At 40.3% G+C, this 27,494-nt stretch overlaps 2 protein-coding genes across 23 annotated transcripts in view; one reads left to right on the top strand and one right to left on the bottom strand.

Annotated features, from left to right (window-relative positions):
* The window catches only part of RBBP4 (RB binding protein 4, chromatin remodeling factor), a 17,093-nt gene extending 2,403 nt beyond the window's left edge, over nucleotides 1–14,690 (bottom strand). The window contains exons 1-11 of the mRNA XM_069578683.1: nucleotides 14,384–14,690; nucleotides 13,677–13,824; nucleotides 10,558–10,703; nucleotides 3,805–3,978; nucleotides 3,349–3,464; nucleotides 3,072–3,232; nucleotides 2,839–2,965; nucleotides 2,623–2,700; nucleotides 1,980–2,056; nucleotides 1,828–1,885; nucleotides 1,628–1,738 (exon numbers count right to left, since the gene is read on the bottom strand). Of these exons, the coding sequence (XP_069434784.1) occupies nucleotides 1,628–1,738; nucleotides 1,828–1,885; nucleotides 1,980–2,056; nucleotides 2,623–2,700; nucleotides 2,839–2,965; nucleotides 3,072–3,232; nucleotides 3,349–3,464; nucleotides 3,805–3,978; nucleotides 10,558–10,703; nucleotides 13,677–13,824; nucleotides 14,384–14,399 (1,212 nt within the window). The 5' untranslated portion in view covers nucleotides 14,400–14,690. The remainder of the gene's footprint in view (nucleotides 1–1,627; nucleotides 1,739–1,827; nucleotides 1,886–1,979; nucleotides 2,057–2,622; nucleotides 2,701–2,838; nucleotides 2,966–3,071; nucleotides 3,233–3,348; nucleotides 3,465–3,804; nucleotides 3,979–10,557; nucleotides 10,704–13,676; nucleotides 13,825–14,383) is intronic.
* On the top strand, nucleotides 14,611–27,494 carry ZBTB8OS (zinc finger and BTB domain containing 8 opposite strand). Of its 22 annotated transcripts, XR_011254711.1 has the most exons (9): nucleotides 15,109–15,303; nucleotides 16,060–16,244; nucleotides 21,927–21,951; nucleotides 22,225–22,346; nucleotides 22,560–22,642; nucleotides 23,887–23,939; nucleotides 25,387–25,423; nucleotides 26,829–27,080; nucleotides 27,175–27,494. XR_011254711.1 is itself a non-coding variant. In XM_069578686.1 (8 exons), exons 1-8 carry the CDS (start codon nucleotides 15,203–15,205, stop codon nucleotides 26,913–26,915), a joined length of 693 nt encoding a protein of 230 aa, XP_069434787.1. In that variant the 5' UTR covers nucleotides 14,755–15,202; the 3' UTR covers nucleotides 26,916–27,494. The 22 variants fall into 22 exon arrangements, 9 of the variants coding, with proteins under 9 accessions (XP_069434791.1, XP_069434794.1, XP_069434789.1 ...); XR_011254716.1 differs by lacking the exon at nucleotides 16,060–16,244 and having other exon boundaries at nucleotides 14,672–15,299; XM_069578686.1 differs by having other exon boundaries at nucleotides 14,755–15,303; nucleotides 26,829–27,494.

The raw sequence follows: 27,494 nt of genomic DNA on the forward strand, positions 1-27,494 counted from the left end.
TAATCATAAGTAAAAACAACACTCATAATAATAAGTAAAAACAACACAAATATCCATCAATGAATGAATGGATAAATAAAAGTAGAGTGATGGCTGCCTAGTACTGGGTGGACTAGAGGTGAACAGGAGGGATGACTACTGGGTATGGGGTTGGTTTCTGGGGTAACTAATGGTAGTGATAGTTGCACAATTCTGTGACTATACTAAAATTTGCTGAATTGTACATGGGGGAAAAAAGAATCCCCAGGCTGCAACAAAACCATGTTTCAAAATCAAATCTCAATTTATAAATATTTTTAAAAGAGAAACCGTTCTTGCATAAAGTAAACTCTACATGTACTACTCGGTTGTTCTTAGTATGAACTATGCACAAACCACTAGGATAGATGCTGCAGAGAATGGGATAGTCATAGCTTATAACCTGACTACAGGGACAAAGAATGTATACAATTGCACGAGCAGTCTGACAACAGTTGTGTGGTATCTTTCCCCCTGACACCAATGGGGTGTCCAACAATTCAGTTCAATCCTGATGCTGACCACCTGGAGGCAAATCTGTGACCGAGGGCTCACGCCCACAAGACTTCAGAGGCCAGTGTGAAGCCCTGATAGCTCAGGCTACCAAAGCACTTTTGTCCCACTTGACTGTAAATTTTCTCACAACCTTGCCCCCCACCCTCCGCCCCCGTCTGGGCACAAGGGGCTATGTATAAATAGCAAGAGAGACTCCTACTACTCAGGAAATCTCAAGCATTCCCTAAACATACCAACCACATTTTGGCAAATAGCCTTCTATCAAATAGTTACATATAATTAAACATAAGACCAGAAACCCAAATTTTAATATGAGGAAATTCTATCATGTTCTACAATCTGCTTTTTTTCAGTTTATCAGTGTATAATGAATAGCTTACAAAACCAGTATACTTCTTTTTGATATATAATATTCCCAAGTATGGATGCAGAACATGTGTTAATCTCATAGAACACAAATATTCCCATCTTACTTATTTTTGATTAATAGCATTATTCCATAGCAAAGTTCTGAATATCAAAATGTTTTTCCTCATGCTGAACCAAAATCTCACCTCTGGCACTTCTTCCTGGTTCTAGATCTACTCTGAGACAATAAAGGTTTATTTAGGATTAATTTTCATTTATTCCGCCACTGTCATTTAAAAGTCATGCAATTGTTTTTTAAACTGTAGTAAAAGACACAGTTTATCATCGTAACCATTTTTAACTGTACAGTTCAGTGGCATTAAGTCCATTCACACTGTGTGTGCAAGTATCACCACCATCCATGTCCAGAAGGCAATCATTTCTTGGGTTGAAACATTATCAGACATTATAATTATTTTTATTAAATCCCAAGTGCTCTGAAAATTCAAAGCAGGGCAATCACCTTTAACCAAGGCATAAAAAGGCAGGGAATGTTTTTGAAATCTAGGCAAGTTTCATGGAGAAACAATATTCTTTGACGCTGTGACACTGGGACAACCAGATAAGAGTAGGCAGTTGATAATGCGCAGGGAAGTCACACGGTGGGACTAAACTACCAGCTGCCAGCTGCACTGAAGTACACATAAACAGACTACTACTAGGTGTCCTTTATCTAAACACTTACCATTTGCCACACTTGCATGATATTGTCTTCTGATACAGAACAAATCACCCAAGGTTCGTTGGGATTCCAGGAGAAATCAGATATCTTGGCAGTGTGACCACCATGAATAAACTGAAAGAGGGAGGAAAACAGAGATGAAAAGCAGACAGAGGACAATAATTCATCAACTATTTCAGTTGTGCTCAATATCTGTAACATACCAACAACTCTGGTGGCCCATCTTCTGCATCTTCTGGGGATTGTTCCTCTCCAATTTTACTAGCACAAAAAAGTTTTTAAGTTAAATTTACCTTGAGTATTTCTGGAAAGTGTAAGAAAAGAACTTCACAAAGAGTAATTTAACAAGACATACCTTAAATCCCAGACATTCAGTCTACGATCAGTACCACTGGAAGCCAAAATAGTCTCATTGTGAGGCGACCACTGAACCTGTATGTGAGAAAAAAATCTATCAATTAGAAAACTGAGGAGAGGGGAGTTTCCTGGTGGTCCACTGCTTAAAAATCCACCCTACAATGTAGGAGACAAATGTTTGATCCCTGATCAAGGAACTAAAATCCCACCCATTGCAGGGCAACAAAAACCTACAAGCCACACCTAGAGAAGCTTGTGCAATGCAACAAAAGATCCCTGCAATGACGACCTGACGCAGCCGAAACAGGTAAATGCCAAATGTCATCCAACACTGACCTAAGAACTAAAGTACAGCTCACCCACACAATCTACCCAAGTACTTTCAGTGTTACACACAGTGCCTGTGCATTCAGTTTTGAACATAATGTAACAAATATTTCTTAAATTGAGTCAGAGGGCTCTGCATATTAAGAAAGAAGCTTAATTAAATTGTTACGCAGAAAATTTGGGAGTCAGTACTTTAGGACTGAACTGTGAAATTAAAATGGATATGGCAAGTTACCAAGAAATGGAAATAAGAGAAGAGACACAGGTCAGGCATAAGGTTGATTAAAAACACTAGGAGCATTAGTTTCTCTTACCTGGAATATTTCATCCTTATGTGATTCAAAGGAATGCAACTTAAGTTTCAGATTTCTCAGATCCCACAGGGCAACAGTCTATGTACAGAAAGGAAAGCAAGAGTAATCAATAAAAATTTTTTTAATGAGAAAATCCACAACTAAAAGATCTCTGTGCATTCTAAGGAAGCCAGAGAAATCACCCTTTGTCTTTTTGTAAAAATAAATCACACTAACCTTGTCAGCTGATCCTGTGGCAAGAATGAACTCACTATAAGGATTGAAAGAAAGGCAGTTCACTTCAGCAGTGTGAGCATCAACTGAGTGGCTTGGTTTGGAAGTATTGTTTGAACGAGTATCCCAGCTTCAGTGAAAGGAAAAAAAACAGGGGGAGGGGGAAAGCTTAAAATGGATAATCAAATATTATACAACTTAGATAATATATTGAGAAAAAGATGGATTCAACTCACATCATGAGTTTCTGATCATCAGCAACCGACCCAAAGAGGGACTCATGGAGCAGATGCCAGGAGACATCCTCTACTACTGCCGTGTGCCCTGTGAAGATGGTCTTCGCATCCACAACTTTCCCTTCCTTTGGAACAGCACTTATGTCCCACAGGCAGATGGTCTTAAATGAGAAAAATGAACTATTATATAAAAGAAAGTCTCACTTCCTCATACACCCCAGAGGAAAACGTTGATACAACTAGCCCAGATGTGCTTCACACTGGGAAGGATACGCACGTGGTCATCTGAAGCACTCAGTAAGTGCCCACTGAGATTTGGGTTCCAAGAAAGCCCATAGCCTTCCTTCTGATGTCCACGGAGACGCAAGTCTGGGTTGCACTCTCCAGAAGGGTCTACAAAGTAACAGACACATCAAGACTTTCCAGTCCACTGCCTGGTTGGACCTACTTAGCATAATGGAATTTTTATCAAGAGGTCTAAAGCTCTTATTTTCTATGAGAAATACAGACTATGACCAAATACATAATACTTAAAAGCGTCACATTCTGTTCTATGTAAAAAAGCAATTTCTTTTTCCAGATGTAGACAAGAAGGATGAAAGAGTAGTACACATATCAACATAATTCACAAGATGTTAAGATACACGAAGAATAAGTTAGCAATTAAAACTGAGAGAAGCAATGTATTCCTGTAGTGATATATCATTTGCTTTGAATAGGAGAGAGAAGATACCTGGTTTAGAGGGATGTTTTGTATAGTCAAAAACAAGAACATCACTGGATGGAGTCTTTGTTGCAATGATGCAAGGGTTCTGGGGCATATAGCGTGCCCTGTTTACCTCTCCTTCATGGTTGATCTTGATTTCTATTTCAATTTTTCCACTAACCGAGCCAAAACCTCCAAATTCTGTAAGTAAGATATTAATTGCAAATGAGGACAAAGCAAGAAGTACTCTATGTCACTCAAAGTTTGACACAGGCAAGGCTTTTAATAAATGAACTGGTATAATACTAGAAGCAGTATCAATATTTATTAGCAATATAAAGTACACACTCTTTATTTCAATTATTTCTTACCATAACTCTACAGAGCAGGGAGGAATTATCTCCAAATAATTCACATGGGAAAAAGAGGAGCTCAGAGGACCTACATTAATTTGCTCATGGTGACATGACTATAGCAGAACCTAAAATGAATTCCCATTTTTCTGATCCCTTTCGGCTATGATACTCTTTCAGCTATGACTAAAATGATTTCGGTAATTATATACCCAATAAGTATTATATCACTATCTAAAAGTAAGAAACACACAAAAAAAAATAAAATAAAATAAAAGTAAGAAACACTATTGACTCCACTTCAAAGATTCTCACTAAGTGGCTTTCAAGCCTCACTTTGTAAAAAAACAAAACTATGCTCAATAAATAAAATCTTAAGTTACTATTTTAATGAATATCAAATACATACACAGTGTGCTAGGTACTAAGGAGTCCCTCCCTCCTGAGGGACTCTCTCTAGTCCCTTTCAATCTCTAGTTTGGGGTAACGTTTCTGAAATACAGACACCTTTGCTCGTATTAGCAAGGAAAAACAGAGCCACAACAGCTGAGCTGGTTCAATTTTCCTGACCCTTCACTTACACTTGCCAACCAGAGTCCTTGGCTGAAATAAACCAGGTAGGCAAGAACTAGACAAAAACATATTTTATTCATATTTGACTGCTTGCACTTACAGAGTTCTCCCAAGTACCATTAGAAAATGTTTAAGAATATAATTTGTCGTTATATAAATCTTGGTAAAAGTGGCTCAATGGTAAGGAATCCACCTGCCAATGCAGGAGACACAGGTTTGATACGTTGGGTAATATGATCAGCAGATAACATTCAACCTCAAAGTAATTTTATACACTGCAAAGCAGTGGTTCAAACAAGCTAACAGCCTAAAAACAATTCAAAACAGATTCTCAAAGAGGAGGGAAAGAAAAACATTAAACCAATCTCCCTCCAGAATTCTAGACCACAAATATCTATAATGCAAAAAGAAGGCATGATTAGGATATGTGATCTCAAAGAACTTTTAGTCCAAACACAGGGAGATAAGCACACAATTTATCAGCTATATACTACTAGGGCTTTCCTGGTGCCTCAGTGGTAAAGAATCTGCCTGCCAATGCAGGAGATATAGGTTCGATCCCTGGGTAGGGAAGATCCCCCAAAGAAGAAAATGGCAACCCACTCCAGTATTCTTGCCAGGGAAATCCCATGGATGGAGAATACTGGTGGGCTATAGTCCATGGGCTTGCAAAAGAGTCAAGGTAAGACTTAGCAACTAAACAACAACAACATACTACTAACCAGAGGTACCCTCTCCCCCGCTACCTGCGGTTAAAGTACAACAGAACTTGGATTCAATCCCTGGTCCGGGAAGATTCCACATGCCACAGAGCAACAACTACTGAAGCCTGCACGCTCCAGGGCCTGCAAGCTACAACTAACGCGCCCCTGTGGTGCAACTACTGAGGCCCATGCACCTAGAGCCTGTGCTCTGACATGAGAAAGCAGCCCCCACTCTGCAACTGACAAAGCCTGCAGACAGCAATAAAGAACCAGTGCAGCCAAAAATAAACAAACGCGTAACGGTATCAGTGTGTACGTGTTAAAAAAAAAAAATCAGCTTAGAGGATTCACAACTGAAATTTATGAAGATGAGGATTTATCTATTTAACAAATAATCAGGGACTGACCAAATTTAAGGTGAGAGCAAAAACACCAAATCTGATGTAGGGAAGAAAGACTGAGGTATCAATGTACAGTACAGTGAATGACTATCAAGGTCTAACTACATTACTATTTTCTTTGCTTCCCTCGTAAAATACTATTTAAAAAGACTGAAACATAACAATATGCTTAAACTGTGTAGCCTGATGAGTTTTTACATATGCACACATCAGAGGAGTTACCACCCAGATAAAAACATCGAACATCTCTAGCCCTCTCACCCTCACACGACACTTCTGTATCCCTCCCAACTAATACTGCTGGACAAACTAGATAACCAGCATTCTAATTTCTACCACTTTGCCATTTTTTTAGTCCATAAACATTTTGAAACTAAGAATAAGTTGCAACATCTTTAGTCAAATATTCTAATTATTTCACCATGACTTAATACTAGTTTATTACATATAACTGAAGTAGAAGACTAAAGATAACTCAAAAACAAACACTCCCCCTCAAAACCAATTCCCCAATAAGTTGCTAAAAATAAACTCGTTGATATTTCAAGATCTCGGTAACAGAGTCTGAAGTAAAATTTCAAACCTAATCTATTTTCAGGGCTTCAAATGTGATCACAGCTGGGCTGAATGTAATACAAATACATAAATTCTTTTAAATGTCAGAACAAGCCTAAGTCAATTTTTTGTTCTTTCATCTTGAAAGTTCAATGATTTTTTGAAGCTATCTGTCGCCAAGTACCTCAGATCAAATGGGGTTAAGCAAATGGTAATCAATTTTAATAGTTCGATCTCAGAGTTTAGGACACTTCATCTGAGGGCAAGGAGGGACTAGAAATCTATGTAACAACCACTTAAGGAGCTTTAACAGACACTGGTATGCATCTACTTCCGCCATTGTTGAGACCATATGGAAAGAGCACATGCTCCCCTTTAAGCTCCAAGCTTGTCCAGCCATCTGAGTGATTTGAAGGAAGAAGGAGAGGGAAAAGGAAGAGAAAAGGAAGGTATGTAACTTTAGGGGAAGTTACCCAGTTTTCTTGTGAGGATTAAATAGGGGGATGTATGTAGTCATACAATCATATCATATATATTACTTCTATTTTCATAGTTTCTCTAGTGTTAAGTATTAGGGGGATAAAGGTATCATCAGAAAAGCAAATCGGCAAAAGCAAATTGGTTTGATGCCACTCAAAAAACAAAATAGATAATCAACAAGGATTTAGAACTTCCAGATGTACAAGCTAGGTTTGGAAAAGGCAGAGGAACCAGAGATCAAACTGGCAACATTTGCTGGCTCATAGAGAAAGCAAGAAAATTTCAGAAAACCATCTAATTCTCTGCTTCATTGACTACACTAAAGCCTTTGACTGTGTGGCACAACAAACTGGAAAATTCTTAAAGAGATGGGAATACCAGACCACCTTATCTGTCTGAGAAAGCTGTATGCAGGTCAAGAAGCAACAGTTAGAAATAGTCATGGAACGACAGACTGATTCCAAATTGGGGAAGAAGTACGTCAAGGCTGTATACGGTCACCCTTCTTATTTAACTTACATGCAGAGTTCATCACGTGAAATGCCTGGCTAGATGAATCACAAGCTGGAATCAAGATTGTGGGAGAAATATTAACAACTTCAGATATGAAGATGCTGGGAAAGACTGAAGGCAAACGGAGAAGGGGGCTGCAGAGGATGAGATGGTTAGAGAGCATCACTGACTCAATGGACATGAGTTTGAGCAAACTCCAGGAGATAGTGAAGCCTGGTGTGCTGCAGTCCATGGGCATGCAAAAAAGGGACAGACTTATCGATTAAACAACAGCAGCATAAGGAATTATACCCAATGTTGTGGTAGCCTTAATAAAATATGGGAAAAACAAAAACAAAACACCCAATGAATCATTATGTTGAACATCTGAAACACAACACTGTAAATCGTCTATTTTTAATTTTAATGGTCAAAACAGAGAAGTACCAGAAAACAGATAACTATTTTAAAACCTTGGAGTGATAAAGGCCTTTCAAAGAATGACAAAATCTGAAGGACGCCAAAGGAAAGGTGGATAATTAAAACTTCATAGCTTCTAAAGTAAATAGGGGACTCAGTGGTAAAGAACACAACTAAATAGCTGTGGCTCAGTGGTCAAGAATCCGCCTGCCAATGCAGGAGACATGGGTTCCAGCCTTGATCTGAGAAGATCCCACATGCTGCGAAGCAACTAGGCCCATGTGCCACAACTATTGAGCCTGTGGTCTAGAGCCCAGGAGCCACAGCCACTGAAGCCCATGCACCCCAGAGCCTGTGCTCCGCAATAAGAGAAACCACTGCGATGAGAGAAGCCAGTGCACCACAAGGAGGCCCTCCTGCTGTAACTAGAGAAAAGCCTGCCCAGCAGCAAGGATCCAGCACAGTCATAAATTTTAACAGATTATAAAATAAACAGGGGAAAAATTATCTATAACCTATTAGTTAGGGATAACTTACATTACATATATAGTTAACCCAAAAGAAAAAATGAGGAAAACACATAAATAGGCAGTTCAAGAGACAGACAAAAGAGAAATATTTTAAAATAAGTCCAACATCACAAATAACTTAAAAAGCAAGTTAGGGAATCCCTGGAGGTCCAGTGGTCAAGACTCTACTTTTGCTGTCAAGGGTGCTGATGCAATTCCTGGTGGGGGAACTAAGATTCTGTAAGCCCCGTGAAGCAGCCATTAAAAACCAAATGACACAAACACCAAAACCAAGAAAGAAAACATCCCTCCAACAACAACAAAGTAAAATGAGCGCGCAGCATTCAATGTTGGTAAAAGCATGCAGAAACAGACATCCATGTATCTGCTACTAGTGAAATTGAGTCTTTTTTGGAGGGCAACTTAGCAGTACCAATACACTTGAAAATGTCCTTGCAAATTAATCAACATTCAATTTAGATAATTGTTCTACAGCAAAACTATGCAAGATATATGCACAAAAACTGTTTTTGAAGTCAAAAGATTGGAAACCACTTAAATGTTAATTGAGGGATGGTTAACTACAGCACAGTATAAGCCATCAAAAGGAGGCACATTCCCATATGCTAACAAAAAAGATGGCTGGGATACATGGCTGGGAAGTACATTTTATCTTATATTCCCAGAACAAAGAAAAACTGCCTAGCCTAAGTACTTAACGTTATCTGTTGAATGAGTGATCCAATAATTGGGATAAATCATTTAGAAAACTATCAATTTAACAGTGATCCATAAAGGACAGATTTATGTGGTGAGGGGTTCACACAGTTGCTTCGATTTTTTTTTGTCTGCACTACGTGGGCTTGTGACATCTTATTTCCCAGACCAGGGATCAAACAGCACGTCCCCCACTCCCCACTAAAAGCAGGAAGTCCTAACCACTGGACCACCAGGGAAAGCCCTGCTTCAATTTTTAAAGATGATTTATTACATTACCAATCAGAATATTTGCTTTATGCCTAAATAACTAAAAATTCTATTTAAAGACAGTTTGTTTTAATAAAAAGAAAACAAGCTCAGGGAGGCTGAAAGATTTATCCTCAAACTACACAGCTAGTGAGCAGCGCAACAGGGTCCCAAGCCCTAGTCTTCTGATTCTTTCTTTCCAACAACAAAAAAAATTTGCTATTTTTGGCTGTGCGGCATATGGGATCTTAGTTCTCCAACCAGGGATTGAACCTATGCCCCTTGCAATTTAAGCAGAGACCCCTCCATCACTACTAATGCCTACCCAGAGAATATCGCTGCAGTAACCATATCCTATAGTTCACACACACAGGTCAGTGACGCAAAATCATGTTTGCTGGCTCTTATCCTAAGAACTTATTTTGCATTCTGCTAAGCTAAATACGGAATGATCAAAAGAATAACTGCACATTACAATCTTGGCAAATAACTGGAAACCAAAATAACTTAGATAAAGGAATGGATTCCATTAATCAGGAGAAATCTAAGATAAGAAAACATTACAGATTCATTTTCTGGGGCCACAAATCTCAATACTGAAAGTCTATCTTCTACCTTTGGTAATAATTTGAGTTCAAGGACAATAAAGGAAACCCACTCATTTCTATCTCTTCTGAAAGGGAAAAAAATAATTCATGAATAGTTAAGCCCTAAGGTTACCACCTAAAATTAGGATATAATTAAACACTCATTTAATTTTTATATACTATACAGCAAATACCTTTCTATCACTTAAACCTGGAAAGGGTAATTTAAGCCAGTGCTTTTCAATCTTTCTTTCCCCCATTATTGCCCTATAAGATATTCTGACACCTTAATGAAATTCTAATACCACAGATAACCTGTGTATTTGTTTATGCATGCTATGTATATCTATGCTTCAAACAGTTCAAAGAATAAGACTGTTTTCACATATACCCCACTCTGAGAATCAATATTCAATTCCCCAGGGGCAGTATCTTCCATGTTGAGAATGCAAGCATGCATGGCAATAATATATGGTGGATTTTAGCTTCTTGAAATTTGCCTACCACCAAATTTAGTTCAAGAAAGTTTACAGAACTAGTACAGAACCAAGTACATGTTACCTGTCTTCTGATATCTAATATCTATACTGAAAATCAGGCTTTCCAAAGCTTAATATCTTGTTCTTAACTTGAGAGGCTACTTTATCAAACTGTACCCACTTTTTTATGATATTTCAGAGACACAAAAATATAACCAAAATAAGTATCATTCCTTCCTTCACCTTAATTAGGACTCCTACCTCCTTTTTCACTGTCGTAGTGTGAAGCATCAAACTGAGCATCATCGTTAGGGAGCTGCACGCTGGCTATCACAAGGTGGTTTTGTTCATCCGACGTGTGTGTCCCCAGGACAAGTCGATGAATACTGAAGTCTTTCCCTTCTGGTCTGTAATAGCAACATATGGTCAATATTCAGTTTAGTAAACTAAGAGAGACCACAAAGTCAGTGACATACACGTATATACAAGACATTATTACAAACAGGTTTTGAGAGAAAGAAGTCATTAAGAGCCATATTTCCTTACTTTTAACATATTTTCCATAGAGCTGAGGGCAGGTACCACATACCACTTAATTTCATAATTATTTCTTAACTTGGCCAAATATTTACAATTACTTTTGAGGAAAAAGTCCGACGGAATAAAATAAAAATTAATTATTCATCCTTTACAAGGAGCTGGAGAGAAAAAAACCAATTGTTGGGTATATGAACACTCCTGGTTACCTCATTAAAATAGAAAGGGACTGACATCAGGTAAGCTAATGTCTCAAAATGAGATAAAACCCAGAAGAGGAGGACAAGAGCTTTGAAAAACAGTATTCCAAGGGAGGTAAGCAAAGATGAAGGTTCTAATACTATGAAGTAATATTCTAATTTAAAGATGGTTTGGGAAAACTGACTTCCTTGGTGGCTCAGACAGTTAATCTGCCTGCAATGCAGGAGACCTGGGTTCAATCACCGAGTCAGGAAGATCAACTGGAGAAGGGAATGGCTACCCTCTCCAGTCTTCTTGCCTGGAGAATTCCACGGACAGAGGAGTCTGGCAGGCCATAGCCCGTGGGGGTGGTCTAAGATTAACTAAGTAACAGAACTAGGACTGAAATCTAAATCTGACTTTAAATGTGGGGAAACAGTGGGAGAGTAGGTCAAAAAGCAGATTGAAATCAGACTCTAGGGTACTGAATGTTTGCTTAAGGTATTCTGAACTCTACTAAAAGGAACAAAGAACCATGGAACATTTATAAGGGATGTACCATAATTTGAGTTATGTCAGAAGGATTAATTCAGTGTAAAGCATAAAGCAGAGGTTCAAGTGTGGTATGGGGAACAAAAGCATCAACATTATCTGGAAACTCCTACATGCAAATTCTCGAATCCACTATAGACATACTCAATGAGAAACTTAGGGGGGATGATTTGTGGTGCTTAACAATCTGTTCTACAGGGAATTTCCTGGTAGTCCAGTGGTTAGGACTCAATGCTTTCTCAATTCCTGGCTGGTGAACTAAGATTCTGCAAGCTTCATGGCATGGCCAGTGTAAACAACAACCAAAAGTTTTCTGATTCCTTCAGCTCATTATGATGCCTGTTAAAAGTCTGAGAACCCCAGTTTAGATGGGAAAGATGCTACACAAGAATCCATCAGTGCTTATAAACAGACTGTCAAATCAAGAAAGGGCTGGGGGGAGGGGAGGGGGGGGGGCCCGGAACAGACCTAAGAAATGACAAACCAAAGTCAACTACAATAAAGAGAAATAGAAACAATAGAAAAAAGCTGGGTTGGTATCGCCATAGAAAAAATATACTTAGTTTGGAATACATCATGTTGGGGAAGCTAATAAGATACTCCAGAGAAGACACCAATAATAACAGGCAAGTGGAAATTCAAGTAGAGCTCAGAAGCTGGGTTTAGAGATAACCAGCAGCAATTCCTCTGCACAGTTTCAGATACCCTATGTGGAAAAAGAAGAGGAAATGTAAGAGGGCTGCCAACATAAAGTTGGGGTACTTGTATTTACAAAGTTAAACAACTAAAGGAAGTGTGGAAGTGAAGAATAATATTACAAAACTACAACTGTATCATTCTTTCTAAGAAACAGAATATAAACAAACACCAAAACACACAGACACACATTTAAACAGATATTAGGGAGAGTTGTTTTAAGTAATCCCACCCTAAAAAAATAAGTAACACTGTTATACAAGTACAATACCAAAATAAAGGAAGGGTATTTGGACCAATGTCTAATCCTGCAGCAAGGCTTATTCATTTCCATCTGTAAAGCAGAAAGCTACTAAGAGCAAAGCAGAGATTTCAGCCTTGGGTTATTCAGTCTCACTGTTTTCCAAGCCTAGCTAACCACATTACATGGAAAGCTTGTCCAGAATGATTTAGTAAGGACGGGGTGGCCAATATTTGGGACCCTTTGGTCCAATATAATTTAGCACCTGACTATAGTAAATCTAGAATTACAACTCAAACTATTTTTAAGTATCCTGCCACAAGTTCCTAAGTGGTCTTAACTACTGACAACTCCTAACAGAAATGACTCCTCTTACCCTGAACTCAAATAATTCTGATAATCAACTGAATATGGGAACTCCTAATTCACATACTTAGGACAAAAAGGGAGGTTCAAAAGGGAAGGGATGTTAAGTATACTTATTGCTACTTCATCTGATGTATGGCAGAAATTAATATAATACTGTAAAGCAATTATCCTCTAATTAAAAAGAAATTAATAAAAAAAATTCTTAGATCAGATACCCCCCCCCCCTTTTAAATGTCAACGGGAGGTTAGCAGGCTCATATTGTTATTAACAATATTTGCATAAATTGTCAATTATTTTTTGAGAAGAAACACAGTCAAACAACCACAATTCACAAATATCCTGACTTCCAAAGTCCTGAATTTTGCAGAAATGTACTTACTCAATACACATGTAATTTTTACAGGTTGTTCTGAGTGGCAGGTTATCATGTCACAATCATCTTTGTATTAACCAGATAGTACAAATGACTGTGAGATTCAAAATTTTTTTGTTGAAAGAACTGCATTCACCATAATCACTTTTTGAAAGCTGACACATTTTACATTACTGTTTGGTCTACTACAGTTATAATACGCCTATTCAGTTCAGTTATCAGAAAAAGAAGACATCAACATGTTTTCACTTATCAGGTAAATTGCAAAGTAGTTTCACATTTTGTCTTTTTTGGCCTAGAAAAAAAATGTTCCCAATAGGTTCTGATCACGTGTCCGCTCCGGGTGACTGCAGAGAGGAAAACAAGGATAATCAATGTGAGAAATCTACACTGAGAACACAACAAAATAACATTCAACGGATTCTTATCACCTGGTTACATCTGGAAGCCACTGTGCAGTTAGGCTAGGCCACTCCAGAGCATGGGTCATCACCAAATCGTAAAGAAAAGGGGTGTTCTTTTTCCATATTTTGTATTCTTCGTTGATCACACGTTCTTCTACTGCGTCATCAAAGGCTGCTAAAAAATAAAAAAACAAATTAAGTTAGCGACCACAAATGGAAACCGAGTAAACACTTCCAAAGCCACCGGCACTCCTAAATCCCGATTCTGAAATGGAGATCTGTCTAAATCTCCTCGAGGCACAGCCACCAACGCCGCTCTCCGGCCTCGCGGGGCTTTAACTGCTGGGCTCATCGCTGCCAAACGCCGTTAGCCGCTCGGGCGACGGCGTCGGGAGGAGCACAGAACCGGCGGGGAGGCCGGAGCACCGGCCATTGCGGGTAGAAAGCACTGCAGGGAGGACCCGAAGAGAGGCGAGCAGACCGACAGGGCGTGTGGAGAAGGACCAAACACCCGCCGGGGACCCAAACGCCTGCCTCAAGCCGCTGCGCCGGGGCCTCTGCTCTGGAGGAGCTGGCGCGCCGTTAACCCGCCCCGCGGGGCGATTCTCCTCACGCCTGCGATGGCGGGGACGACACTCAGCTGAGTCTGGCCTGTCCTCACTGTTAGGCCGTTTCGAGGCCGCTACGCAACCCCGGCACCCCCCACTCTCCTGGGGCCGCCCCGGAACCCTCACCTTCCTTGTCGGCCATGGCGGGTAGGCAAGCCGGCGGGGATCCCGGGGTTGAGCGTTGCGGGAGGGGCGGGGAGCCTGCGGGCGCTCGCTCTGCGCGCGCGGCCTCTATTGTTTCCTGCCGCCCCTGCGTGAGGGATGACTCGCGCACCTTCGCGCCAACACCGGCCAATCGGAGTGCGCCGAGCGGCGAGGTGGGCGGGGAAGTCGCGTTCGCAACCTATCCAGACGCTTAGAGTCTCTTGCCGCGGGGCCGAGGCGCGCGCTCCGCCCCTGCCCCCACACGGCCCCGAGCCGACTTCCTTCGCTTGCGCGCGCGCGGGTTGGTGAGAGTGAGCCGCCCGAGGTCACGTGAGAGGTTTAGGCCGCACGCTCCTGGGGGGGCAGCCATTTTCTTGAAGAGTGTTCAGCTAGCGACCCCTTGAAAGTAGGGCTTTGAATGAGAAATTTAGGATGTTTTGGGGTCTAGTTGGCCACTCTAGGGGTAAACTGGCAAGAAAGGCCTTTATTTCACCTCGAGGTATCTAATTCAAGTGTTGTCCTATTCCTAGATCCTCCAATATATTTGTTCCCTTACTTCTTAGGACTATTGATGAAGCACGTCCAGAAAATGGGCCTTTGGGCTTTTAAAGAACTCCAAGCGGCGAGACCTAGAACGGAAGTCTTAAGGATTAAGGTTTAGGGGATTAAGTCCTCGAGGATGGTGTTTTAGCCCTTTAAGGGTATCTGTCTAGGGGCGGAGTCTTGGGCGGATGTTGAAAGTCCGGGCTGAAGTCCGGCTGATGAAGGGCGGAAGTTGAGTTTGGGTCCAAACCCGTAATCATGGCGCAGGAAGGGGAAGATGTAAGAGATTACAATTTGACTGAGGAGCAGAAGGCGATCAAGGCCAAGTATCCTCCAGTCAGTCGGAAGTACGAGTGTGAGTAGGTGGCTCACTTCTCTCCTTGCGGGAGGGCTCTGGCTTCCTCTTCCACTTTGCGCCATAGGGTGGTTGGCGCAATTCCCGTTTTCGCCCTGTGTGAATGCTCATCTGAACTAATCCCGGGAAAGCTGAAACGCTGAAGAATAAAGACACCTGGTCTGAGAGTCGGGAAACCTGGGCTCCCCCATATACAATATCTTGAACTCTCCCTGTATATGCTAGTCACATTTATCTTATGGGAATTTTTGTTGTTTAGTTGCTGAGTCCTGTCAGATTCTGCTACCTCAGGGACTGCTGTTCGCCAGCCCCCTCCCCCGCCCCATCTCCTGGAATTTGTTCAAATTTATGTCCATTCAGTCGGTGATGCTATGGAACAATCTAATCCTTTGACCTCCTGCCCCGATTTCCTTTTGCCTTCAATTTTCCCATCATCAGTGAAAGTCGCTCAGTCGTGTCGGACTGTTGGAACCCCATGGATTATATAGTCCATGAAGTTCTCCTGGCCAAAATACTGGAGTGGGTAGCCTTTCACTTCTCCAGGAAATCTTCAGAACTCAAGGATGGAACCCAGGTCTCCCTCAATGCAGGTGGATTCTTTACCAGCTGAGCCAGCAGGAAGCATCAGGGTGTTTTTCAGTGGGTTGGCTGTTTGCACCAAGTGGCCAAAGTATTGGAACTTCAGCTTCCAACTATAGTCCTTCCAATGAATATTCAGGGTTAATGTCGTTTAGAATTGACTGGTTTGATCTCCTTGCAGGCCAAGGGACTCCCAAGACCTGTTCCAGCACCGCAATTCAAAAGCATCAATTGTCCCGCGCTCAGCCTTTATGGTCCAGTGCTCACATCAGTCCGTGTGTGTGCATAGTCGCTCAGTCCTGTCGACCCTTTGCAACCCCATGGACTGTGGCCCACCGCGTTCCTCTGTCCATGGGGATTCTCCAGGCAAGAATTCTGGGCTGGGTTGCCATGCCCTCCTCCAGGGGATCTTCCCATCCCAGATCAAACCCAGGTCTCTCACATTGCAGGCGGGTTCTTTACCGTCTGAGCCAGCAGGGGAGTCCCACATCCATACAAGACTGCTGGAAAAGCTATAGCTTTGTCTACACAGACCTTTGAGGGAGTTTTACTGGTGTATTCATTGTGAAGAGAGCCATGTTTTGAAGTGTTTTGTGTAACCACCCCCATCCCCATCTATCTCCAACAGTCCTATAGTTAGAATGTGGCTAGGGTAGAGGATAAGAAAGTTATAAGTAGAGGACTACTAATGTCTTACTTGTATCCTGTGTTAGTAAAAGGACCTGGTTTGCCATTTGTAGCTTAGTGACTTTAGGCAAATCACATAACCTCTTTTTGCATTCTGTTCCTTCCTGTGAGGGCAAAATGAGATAATAATAAATGTGAAAATATAGTGCAGATTCTAAAGTTAGTCTATATAAACGTTAAATTGTTAGCCCTAAAGGTGGATGTGGTTTGGGAGCACAAATTTGGCTCTTATTTCCCCTCTGAAGTTCTTTAATTAATTTCACATTGTTCTCTGTATGCTGGTGTTTAGTTGCTAAGTCCTGTCCAACTTTTTTGACCCCATGGACTAGAGCCCATCAGGCTCCTTTGTCCATGGGTTTCCCAAGGGAAAATACTGGAGTGGGTTGACATTTCCTTCTCCAGGGGATCTTCCCAGCCCGGGTCTTGGAAAACCGTCTCCTGCTTGGTAAGCAGATTCTCTTATCACTGAGCCACCTGGGAAAGTCCTCTGTATAGAGTACAACTATTTATCATAGCATACTAGGCTCTGTACTTTCTAGACCCTGCGTGTCTCCCTAGCTCATTTTTCTCTTCAATCAATTCAGTCACTCACTCAGTTCCAACTCTGCAGCCTCATGGACTGCAGCACACCAGGCTTCCCTGTCCATCAACAACTCCCAGAACTTGCTCAAACTCATGTCAATCAAGTTGGTAATGTCATCCAACCATCTCATCCTCTGTCATCCCCTTCTCCTCCTGCCTTCAATCTTTCCTAGCATCAGGATCTTTTCAAATGAGTCAGTTTAGTCAAAGTATTGGAGTTTCAGCATCAGCCCTTCCAATGAACATTCAGGACTGATTTCCTTTAGGATTGGCTGGTTGGAACTCCTTGCAGTCCAAGGGACTCTCAAGAGTCTTCTCCAGCACCGCAGTTCAAAAGCATCAATTCTTCGATGCTCAGCTTTCTTTATAGTTCAACTCACATCCATATATGACCACTGGAAAAACCATAGCCTTGACTAGACGGACCTTTGTTGGCAAAGTAATGTCTCTGCTTTTTAATAAGCTGTCTAGGTTTGTCATAGCTTTTCTTCTAAGGAGCAAGTGTCTTTTAATTTCGTGGCTGTAGTCACCATCTCCAGTAATTTTGGAACCCAAGAAAATAAAGTCTGTCATTGTTTCCATTGTTTCCCCATCTAGTTGCCATGAAGAGATGGGATAGGGTGCTGTGATCTTTGTTTTTTGAATGTTGAGTTTTAAGCCAACTTTTTCACTCTTTCACTTTCCTCAAGAGGCTCTTTAGTTCCTCTTCTCTTTCTGCCATAGGGTGGTGTCTGAGGTTATTGATATTTCTCCCAGCAATCTTAATTCCAGCTTGTGCTTCATCCAGCCTGGCATTTCTCATGATGTACTCTGCATATAAGTTAAATAAGCAGGGTGACAGTGTATAGCCTTGAAGTACTCCTCTCCCAATTTTGAACCAGTCTGTTGTTCCATGTCTGATTCTAACCATTGCTTCTTGACCTCCATACAGATTTCTCAGGAGGTAGGTAAGGTGGTCTGGTATTCCCATCATTTTTCTCTTTTGATTCAGAATTCAAAAAGTATGACAGGTATGCAGTGAAAAGTCAGCTCTAATCCCAGGCCCCTTGGTCTTGCTTTCTAGATCAGCCAGTCATAACATTTTCATATGTGTACATGCAAAAATGTACTTTAATTTACTCAGTTTCTAGTTGGTGGACATTTACATTTGTACTCGTTTGCTATTAGAAATAATGCAGCAGTGAATACCTGTACATCCATTGTTTGGCACATGTGCATCTGTAGAATAAATTTCCAAAAGTTACATTACTTTGGTAAAGGGTATCTGCATTTTATCAGTATTTTTAAAAATTGGAGTATAGTTGATGTACTGTGTGTGCTTTGCTCAGTTGCTGAATCATGTCCGATTCTGTAACACCATGGAATGTAGCCCACTAGGCTCCTCTGTCCATGGGATTCTCCAGGCAAGAATACTGGAGTGGGTTACCATTTCCTCCTCCAGGGGACCTTCCTGACCCAGGGATCAAACCCACATCTCTTGGGTCTCCTGCACTGGCAGATGGATTCTTTACCAGTATACCAGGTGGAAAGCCCCTAGGTGATGTACAGTGTTGGTTAATTTCTGCTGTACAGTCAAGTGATTCAGTTATATATACTCTTTTTGATACCTGCGTTTTAAACTTCAGTAATTATTGTAAACTCACTGTCTGTTGAAGTGTCACCAATTTATACTCTCAGTAGCGTTGTATGAGTGTGCCTCTTTCCTCACACCCTGTGATTTCATATACCATAGTTTACTTTTGTTTGTTTTAGAGTTTTGTATAAATGGAATCACATAGTACTCATTCTTTTATATCTGGCGTCTTCACTGAGTATCACTGATAAATGTTAGACATTGAAGTGGTGAGTGGACTTTATTCAGTAATTATGGACAGCAGGGGAAAGAGCTGAGATCCCTTTGGATTTGTGCAGAGGAGATTGGACTTTTTAAAAGAAGAATGAGAGATGGGGGAGAGCAGGGGTTTCAGTAGAGACTAGAAATGAAAAGTTACAAAAGCATGGTCAGTGTAAATGTCATTGGAGCAGCAGTGTTTGCTAGCTGGCAGTTACCAAGTTAGAATTCTCTCCCACGGAGCCTGGAAGTTCTTCCTGATGATTACATTTCAGAGGAATGGGAAAGATACTTCTGAGTTGTAAGAGATAAGTATCACAGTCGTAAGCCCTTTTTAGTGAATGCTCTGAGAAAGGGAGGTCAAGGACCTATTGTCAGGGGTTGTCTCGGAACAAACGATAAATTCTCCTACAGTGTATAGCTTTCTCAGGCAGGCATTGTAACGGTGGGGCCATGATGATCCTAGGTACACAGGCTTAAGCTGCTAGAAACCATGCTAAAGTTGGTCAGGTCTCTTAGTGCAGGGAGTTTGGATGGAGATATGTGTGTGAGAGTTCTGCAGCTTTCACTTGATGTTTTTGAGACTCTTGTTAATGCAGTATCACTAGTTCATGCTGTTTTATTGCTGAGCAGTGTGGCATAGTAATCCTCAGTTTATTTATTCATTCTCTTCACAAACATTGGGTTTTTAATTTGGAGGAGTAAAGTTGCTGTGAACATTCTGCCATGTCCTTTTGTGGCCACATACTTTCATTTCTCTAGCATTAAAATGTTGCTTTCCTTTAACTTGTTTGTCATCTCTGCTGGTCATTGAGCCCATTAGTGTCTAAAATGTACTGAGGCTTCAGTAGTATTTTGAGTAAATCAGAGGTGAGCTTAAACCCTGAGTGTTACCAGAAGAAGATGTGTTATGATGTAAAGGGCACTAAACTGGGAGTCAGAAAATCTCAGTTCTAGTCCCAACTCTCATCAGCAGTATGGTCCTAAACAAGTTATACAGTCTCTCAGGATTTCAGGTTTCTTCTTGTAATTGGAGGATTTCTGTTAAATGATCTCTGAGGTTTCATTCTAGCTTGAATATCCTATGATCTTAAGTAGGAGGAATAGATGGGAGTCAGGGTTAAGAGTGAAGAATAGACTCTGAAATACTAAAATAACAGATCCACAGATTACACAGCCGCAGTTGTTACTTCCTGGCGTTGCTGTGAGACTATCAGGAAAAAGCTTGCAATACGTACTGTGGAGTTTACTTTTTAAAACTATTTAACTGACCAAGGATATCATGAGGATTCCTTCAAATGCAAGAAATTAACAAAGATAAAACTTGACTCTTGTTAAAAATAAAAGCCTGTTTTGTCTGGGATTTGGCTAGCTGTTCATGAAAAGGTGAGACCGGGAAATCTGGAATTTTATATCTTTGATGACGTAGTTTCTAGAATTTTGGCCATTCATGAACAGAGGAGCCTGGCAGGCTACAGTTTATGGGGTTGCAGAGTCAGACTAAAATCATGGCATCTGGTCCCGTCACTTCATGGGAAATAGATGGGGAAACAATGGAAACAATAGCTGACTTTAATTTTCTGGGCTCCAAAATCACTGGAGATGGTGATTGCAGCCATGAAATTAAAAGACACTTGCTCCTTGGAAGGAAAGTTATGACCAACCTAGACAGCATATTAAAAGGCAGAGACATTATTTTGCCAACAAAGGTCCGTCTAGTCAAGGCTATGGTTTTTCCAGTGGTCGTGTATGGATGTGAGAGTTGAACTATAAAGAGGGCTGAGCACCAAAGAATTGATGCTTTTGAACTGTGGTGTTGGAGAAGGCTCTTGAGAGTCCCTTGGACTGCAAGGAGATGCAACCAGTCCATCCTAAAGGAGATCAGTCCTGGGTGTTCATTGGAAGGACTGATGCTGAAGCTGAAACTCCAATACTTTGGCCACCTGATCTGAAGAGCTGATTCATTTGAAAAGACCCTGATGCTGAGAAAGATTGAGGGCAGGAGGAGAAGGGGACGACAGACGATGAGATGGTTGGATGGTATCACTGACTCAATGGACATGGGTTCGAGTAAACTCCGGGAGCTGGTGATAGACAGGGAGGCCTGGCATGCTGCGGTTCATGGGGTCACAAAGAATTGGACACGACTGAGCGACTGAACTGAACTGAAAGAGTCAGACATGACTGAGGACTAACACACACACAAGTAGATATTAGGAAAGATATTGATTTGTTTTGTTGGGGAATGTAACTAATAGCAGGAAAGGCATTTGTTTATTGAAAAACTATGATGTATTAGTGAAGTAGGAAATGGCAACCCACTCCAGTATTCTTGCCTGGAAAGTTCCATGGACAGAGGAGCCTGGTAGGCTACAGTCCATGGGATTGCAGAGTCTGACATGACTGGGCACACACACACAAGAAGTGTGTGTACTGTAGTACACACTTTGGAGATCACCTAGAAGACCATGGCCTTGCTGCCTTCCAGAAACTATCATTCATTTATTTAGTTAGTTAGTCTTTAGGTTTTTTGGCCTCGCTGCAGGGCATGTGTGATCTTAGTTCCTCAACCAGAGATTGAACCTGTGTGTGGAGGCCTAATAACTACTGGACTGCCAGGGAATTCTCATCATTCATTTAAATATAAATCTTGGCTTTAAAAGAAATAACCCTGTATCATCAATATGCTAATGTTATATAACTATTCTGTTACTTAATATTAGTTCATTCATTTAATATTAATAGAATAGTAACTGTAAATGCTTAGAAATTTTTAAAAATAAACCTTAACAATGACTTTTGTGTAAATGGTTAGTGAAAGGTGGATGGTCAACCTACATTTTCTTGTTCTTCAAGAATGATGTTCTTAATAATAATCTAGAGTCATTTTCTTGTGATTTGCAAGTCAAGTCTAGTTACTTATGATTGTTTTTTCCTCTCTCCCTCAGATTTGGATCATACAGCCGATGTCCAGTGAGTAGAGCTGGAGTTTATGCCTTTGAAACCATGTGCTTAACACAGGAAGACTAATCTTTTAATCTTGCAGTCCCTAGTTTTAGTTTTTCTCCTCTGTTTTGTTTTCTTTAGAACATGAAAATGATGGTTCAAAAGCACCTGGTTTCAGTGTCATTAAATTGATTGAGGCCTTTGCTTTTGCATTTACAGTGTTGATTTTACTTTGACTTTGCTGTCGAGTTTTCTGTCTTGCAGTGAATCATTACACAAGGCACGAATGCCTTTCTTTAGGTTACATGCTTGGGGAGACACTCTGGAGGAAGCTTTTGAACAATGTGCAATGGCCATGTTTGGTTACATGACAGATACTGGGACTGTGGAGCCCCTGCAAACAATAGAAGTAGAAACCCAAGGTAATCAATTTGTTCACAAGGAAGAAATTGCTATGCAAGTGTTCAGATGCTATATAATTTCAGTATACACTTACAGGAGGTACAACAAAGTTGATTATGAGCTTGTTCTTTCAAGGAGCCTAAGAAATTTATTGCACTGTAAAATTCAAACAAGTTTTCAGAGATGAGAATTATTAAACACCGTTCTTTATGGTTCTTTCTGACCCTGTGTAGGCGATGACTTACAGTCTCTTCTGTTTCACTTTCTGGATGAGTGGCTTTATAAATTCAGTGCTGATGAATTCTTCATACCCCGGGTAAGCAAGTTTTTATTTTTTACTGAACAAATGGATTTTGAGTCCATATTTTAGAGTAAAACTAGTGATTTAAAACAGAACATTCTATTTAAAATAGAATATATGATGTAAAATGAAACCATTCAGATATGCAAGATGATGACGTGCAGAAATTATGGTGACCATAGGCCCTAGGTTAACTGGAGTTTGCCTATGTATGTGCGTCTCGCATTTAGATCTCATACACTTGCCACTCACTCACTGTTATCTTGAGTCAGAAGAATGCACATACTCTCTTCTCTGTCGGCATGTTTTATGTCTCTCAAGTTTGAGCTTTTTAAATGTTCGTCCATAAGTTCCTTTTGCCCATTTGATATTTAGCAGGTCTGCTATGTTCTTATTGTTGTTTAATTGTTCAGTGGTGTTTGACTTTTTTCTTGAAAAAGTAGCCTACCAGGCTCTTCTGTCCATGGGATTTCCCAGGCAAGAGTACTGGAGTGGGTTGCCATTTCCTTTTTCAGGGGATCTTCCTGACCCAGGGATCAAACCTGTCTCCAGCATTGCAGGCTATTCTTTACCCCTGAGCCATTGATGCTTTTAGGGAATTCCCTGGCGGTCTGCTGGTTAGGACTCTCACTGCTGATGGCCGCCTAGCTGGGGAACTGAGATCCTGCAAGCTGTGCGGTACAGCCAGAAAAAAAATAAAATGGTGCTTTTGGTTTCCTTAATGTGAAAAGGGAAAAGCCAGATGGAGGTTACTTTTTGCCATCAGCCTCCAGAAGGGAACACCTCTGCAACCTTATTGTTACTAACACACCTGGCCTTCCTTGCTCCATAATTCCTCCATTTACTCCCTTACCAGCTCCACTACATATATTCTTCTAACTGGGTCATTTGTCCTACAGAGTTCAAGAGCCTATAATATTATATAAAAATAGGCGGAAAGTTTTATCACCTCTAAATCCATAGAGCTGAAAAAACCCCAGAATGATTGAAATCCTAGGTCATCCTCCACTATGTATCTTACAGAAAAATTCTCATGACTTATACTTTAAATTGTACATTTTCAAGAATACCTCCCTTGAATGGGTAAGAAAAAGCCTTATTTTCTTGAAATACATAGTTTGTTGTTAACATTGTAATTTTCCTTGCTTCAGAGAAGTTGTATGCTATTATCTTGGAAAAGTGATAACCTTGACATGTTTTAATAGCTGGTCTATTATGAACTTCTATTAAAATTAAAAGAAAACTTTTTTCTTCTTTAGGAAGTCAAAGTACTTAACATCGACCAAAGAAATTTCAAAATACGGTCAATTGGGTAAGTTTTGAAAACCTTTTAAGTTACAGGTCATGTAAAATGTTAAGTTACAGTCTTCAGTGTACTCAGTGAGCAGGAAGACAATAGAAACATTAAATCAGAAGACCAGTTGCATCCCTGTAGGGCTTTGCAGGTTAAGCTTGGTGAGCCACCTAGGAGCAAGGGTTCACCTCAGCTTTGGAGGACCAGAAACTTGTCAGGACACAGGTGATTTGAACTGGTAAACAGAATTCCCAATTTGTTGATTTTTAACACAAAAAAAATATATCATTGATGGATGGCGCAGATATTTGCATACAACCTCGCTTGGTGATGAGAAATGCTGATGTAGCCTTTCTTATAGATCCTCACACCTAGACTCCATTCAAACCAGTTCCTTCTATTAACAAGTTATACTTTTCCTTCCTGAGTTTGCAAACGCTTGATTAGGGCACTTTGATTGGATTTAGTGTTTTCCAAGTTTCTTTAGTCATCTAATGATCTTTTAGGTTACTTTTATATAAAACTTATCTTTTCCATTTTATGTTGAATTTTTTACGTTTCTTTTGTAAAGTGAGATCTTTTATTATCTCCTACTCCTTTTTTTTTTTAATGAATAAGTAAACGGAGTTGTCCAAGGGTAATTAACTAATAAATAGTTGAACAGAGTTTTAAAACTATGCTCTTTCTGATACTGCTACTGCTTTTACTACTGTGAACTTCAGCTGCTTTAGTGTTGAAGGGAGAGAGGATACTCATCTCAAGTTCTAGGAGACTGAGTACCCTTCTAGGGCCTACCAGGTACATACCATGGCCATTTTTTGAAAAGTCATAAAATACAAACTTAAGTTCAGATCGTATTATGGAATCTTGTATTTTGCCTTTATGGTGCTCAGACCTGCTTTCTCCAATGGAAGATATTATTTAATCAGTTCTATAGCCCTGAGTACAGTGAAAATTTTGAACATGCTCCTCTATTATGAACCAGTATTCATTAAACAATGTTATTGAGAGTCTACCTATGTACACTGTACTATGCCATGATCAACCTTGTTGAAAAGGATATCGTACAAGTTCAGTAGCTGTATCTGCTGACCATCAAACTGAAATTGATGGCTCCCTTCTCCCTTCATCCCTTTAGGCTTTCTAGTATCTTATGCGTGTGTGCTCAGTTGTGTCCGATTCTTTGTGATCCCATGGTCTGCAGCCTGCCAGGCTCCTCTATCCACGGAATTTTCCTTGTAAAATTACTGGGATGGGTTGCCATTTTGTCCTCCAGGGATCTTTCTGACCGAGGGATCGAACCCACATCTGTATCACCTGCATTGGCAGCCGGTTTCTTTAACACTGAGCCACCTGGGAAGTCTGTATCTGAACCACATTTATAAGGCTTATCTTAAAACGTAGAAAGAGAGAATAAATGTTAAATCCTGGAAATCTTAATCATGTTTTACTCTTTCTTCTCAAGGTGGGGAGAAGAATTCTCATTGTCCAAGCACCCTCAGGTATGTTTTAAAATCCAGCCATTAAAAATATTTTATTTGACCTTACCGTAAAAAAGTCAGTATATGTTACAGCTAACTTACTAGTTCTCATAAGTTGGTATAAACTCCTAAATTTTTCCCAGACTAATATGACCTGTCTGGACATGTTATGTTAAAACCCTGGAATTTCTGATTTGGAAGATTAGGAGTCTGCCTTGGGCTATAGGGTCAGGTTTGTTACAGAGTGTTTTGGGGCTGAAGAGTCCCTTTCCCTTTTTGAGCTTTCATATCTTTCCCTGTAATGAAGATGTTGGATAGGATGTTCTCTAAACATCCAGTGTTTTGGATACTAGAAAGCATAAGAAAAGGTGTTCTCTTTTGTGCTTCTCCAGATTCAGTATTTGCCAGTGTATTTGGCTTCACTGTGTACCAGTCAAATCTGTTTGAATAGGGGTAGGGTGTTTTTTTCCTAATGTTTTGTGCTTTGTGGACTGATAACGATAGAAGAGCAACTATTCTACTCATATATAGCACTAAACAGCCATGGACAACACCTAAATGAATGAATGTGAATGTGTTCCAGTAAAGTGTTTTTTTTCATTCCCCTCCCCCGACTACCATTTAGAAATATAAAAGCTATTCTTACAATTGGGGCTTACATTTATGTGTGGAGCTGTACAAAAATAGGTGGGAGGCCAATCTGACCTTTAATTTGTAGTTTGCTGACCCCTGTGTTTAGGCCAAGAAGACTTAAATTCATTGGAGTTGACTGAGAAATCATGTAGTAGCTTCCAGCAGCTGCAGCAGCATTTCTTCAGTGTAATAAAATGAAGCTTTGTGAGAGAGCCTCGGGGCAGAGAAACTTAAGGACAGAAACCAGTAGAGGTGGAGCATGTGGATTAAAAACAAGTTATTTTTATAATATAAATTACAGTAGCATTTTCTTTTGAATGTATTATGTTTGAGATGCCTATTAGATATCTAAATAGAGATGTTGGATAACAGTAGGCATTTGTCTGTAGAGAAGGGAATAGGCTGAGTTCCCAGGGCCCAGGCTAGACAGTACAGAAGAGGAAGCCTTAAGAAGGAGCCCTGACCCAAACAATAAAAAAGCTTTGTGTTCTTGGAGTCAACCCATTTGGTAAATGTAAAGGCTGGTGCCCAGAGGGGTCAGACAACTTCTGGTCCAGGTGCAAACAAGCCAGGATTATAGTATGCTCCATCTCCTAAGTCAGGTCAGTGCTTTTTCCTGTGCACACGTGTCTCTCATTTTTACTGGTTCAGTGGATAATACTATACTCATTTGATAACTGATTGTTTCATGTGACTTTTTTAGAATAACGTTAAAAGTTTGACTTTCTGCCAATTGTTACTAGAGTTAATGGTTCTGATTTCAATGTCTTTTTTTTTTTAACCCCAACTTTAGGGAACTGAAGTCAAAGCAATAACGTACTCAGCCATGCAGGTCTGTAATGAAGAGAAGCCAGAAGTTTTTGTGATCATTGACATTTAAGATAACAAAAGAGAGAGAGAGAGAGATTCCTATGAAGAACTGTTTTTTTCTCTTCCTTTTGACAAGATACCATGATATAAACTCTACATGGAGAATTTATATATGGAATTTTGCAGAACAGAAATTGTTGACTTAAAATGTGACTTTCAGAAATGAAAAATCAAGGTACAACCTTGGTCTTTGTTACCCAAATAATCAAATTTTAAATAATTCTCTAAGTGGCAAGCATGGCTTCTCCTTCATTAATTCCCCTTTGTAGCAGCAGGTGCCTTACACCTTTCCAACGGAATGCACAAGTCCTCCAGCCTGGTCCCAAGGACGATCATTGATGTAAGAGCAGCCTGAGAGACTCTGAAGCCCATGTACTCTTACTGAATGCACCTTGGAGAAAATGTAATTTGAGAAATCCTACAACCAGTATTTTGCTTTTTTTCCAAAGTGGTTAACATATATTTTCTATATGTACATTAAAAGAGGTTGTGTTTTGGATTGCTATGGGACAGAGCCCAATCCTGTACTCCAGTTGGTTTTCTTAGATGAAATAATTATATTTGAACAATTGGAAGGCTTTTCTAGAAA

The sequence above is a fragment of the Ovis canadensis genome, chromosome 2 (genome assembly GCF_042477335.2).
Source record: "Ovis canadensis isolate MfBH-ARS-UI-01 breed Bighorn chromosome 2, ARS-UI_OviCan_v2, whole genome shotgun sequence".
NCBI lineage: Eukaryota > Metazoa > Chordata > Mammalia > Artiodactyla > Bovidae > Ovis > Ovis canadensis.

Bases quoted from the DNA above. Each gene is read 5' to 3' on its own strand.
- ZBTB8OS (XM_069578685.1), top strand. From the start codon at position 15,203: ATGGCGCAGGAAGGGGAAGATGTAAGAGATTACAATTTGACTGAGGAG. The intron at 22,347-22,559 runs GTAATCAATTTG...GACCCTGTGTAG, and splicing joins AATAGAAGTAGAAACCCAAG to GCGATGACTTACAGTCTCTT. The intron at 23,940-25,386 runs GTAAGTTTTGAA...TTTCTTCTCAAG, and splicing joins TTCAAAATACGGTCAATTGG to GTGGGGAGAAGAATTCTCAT.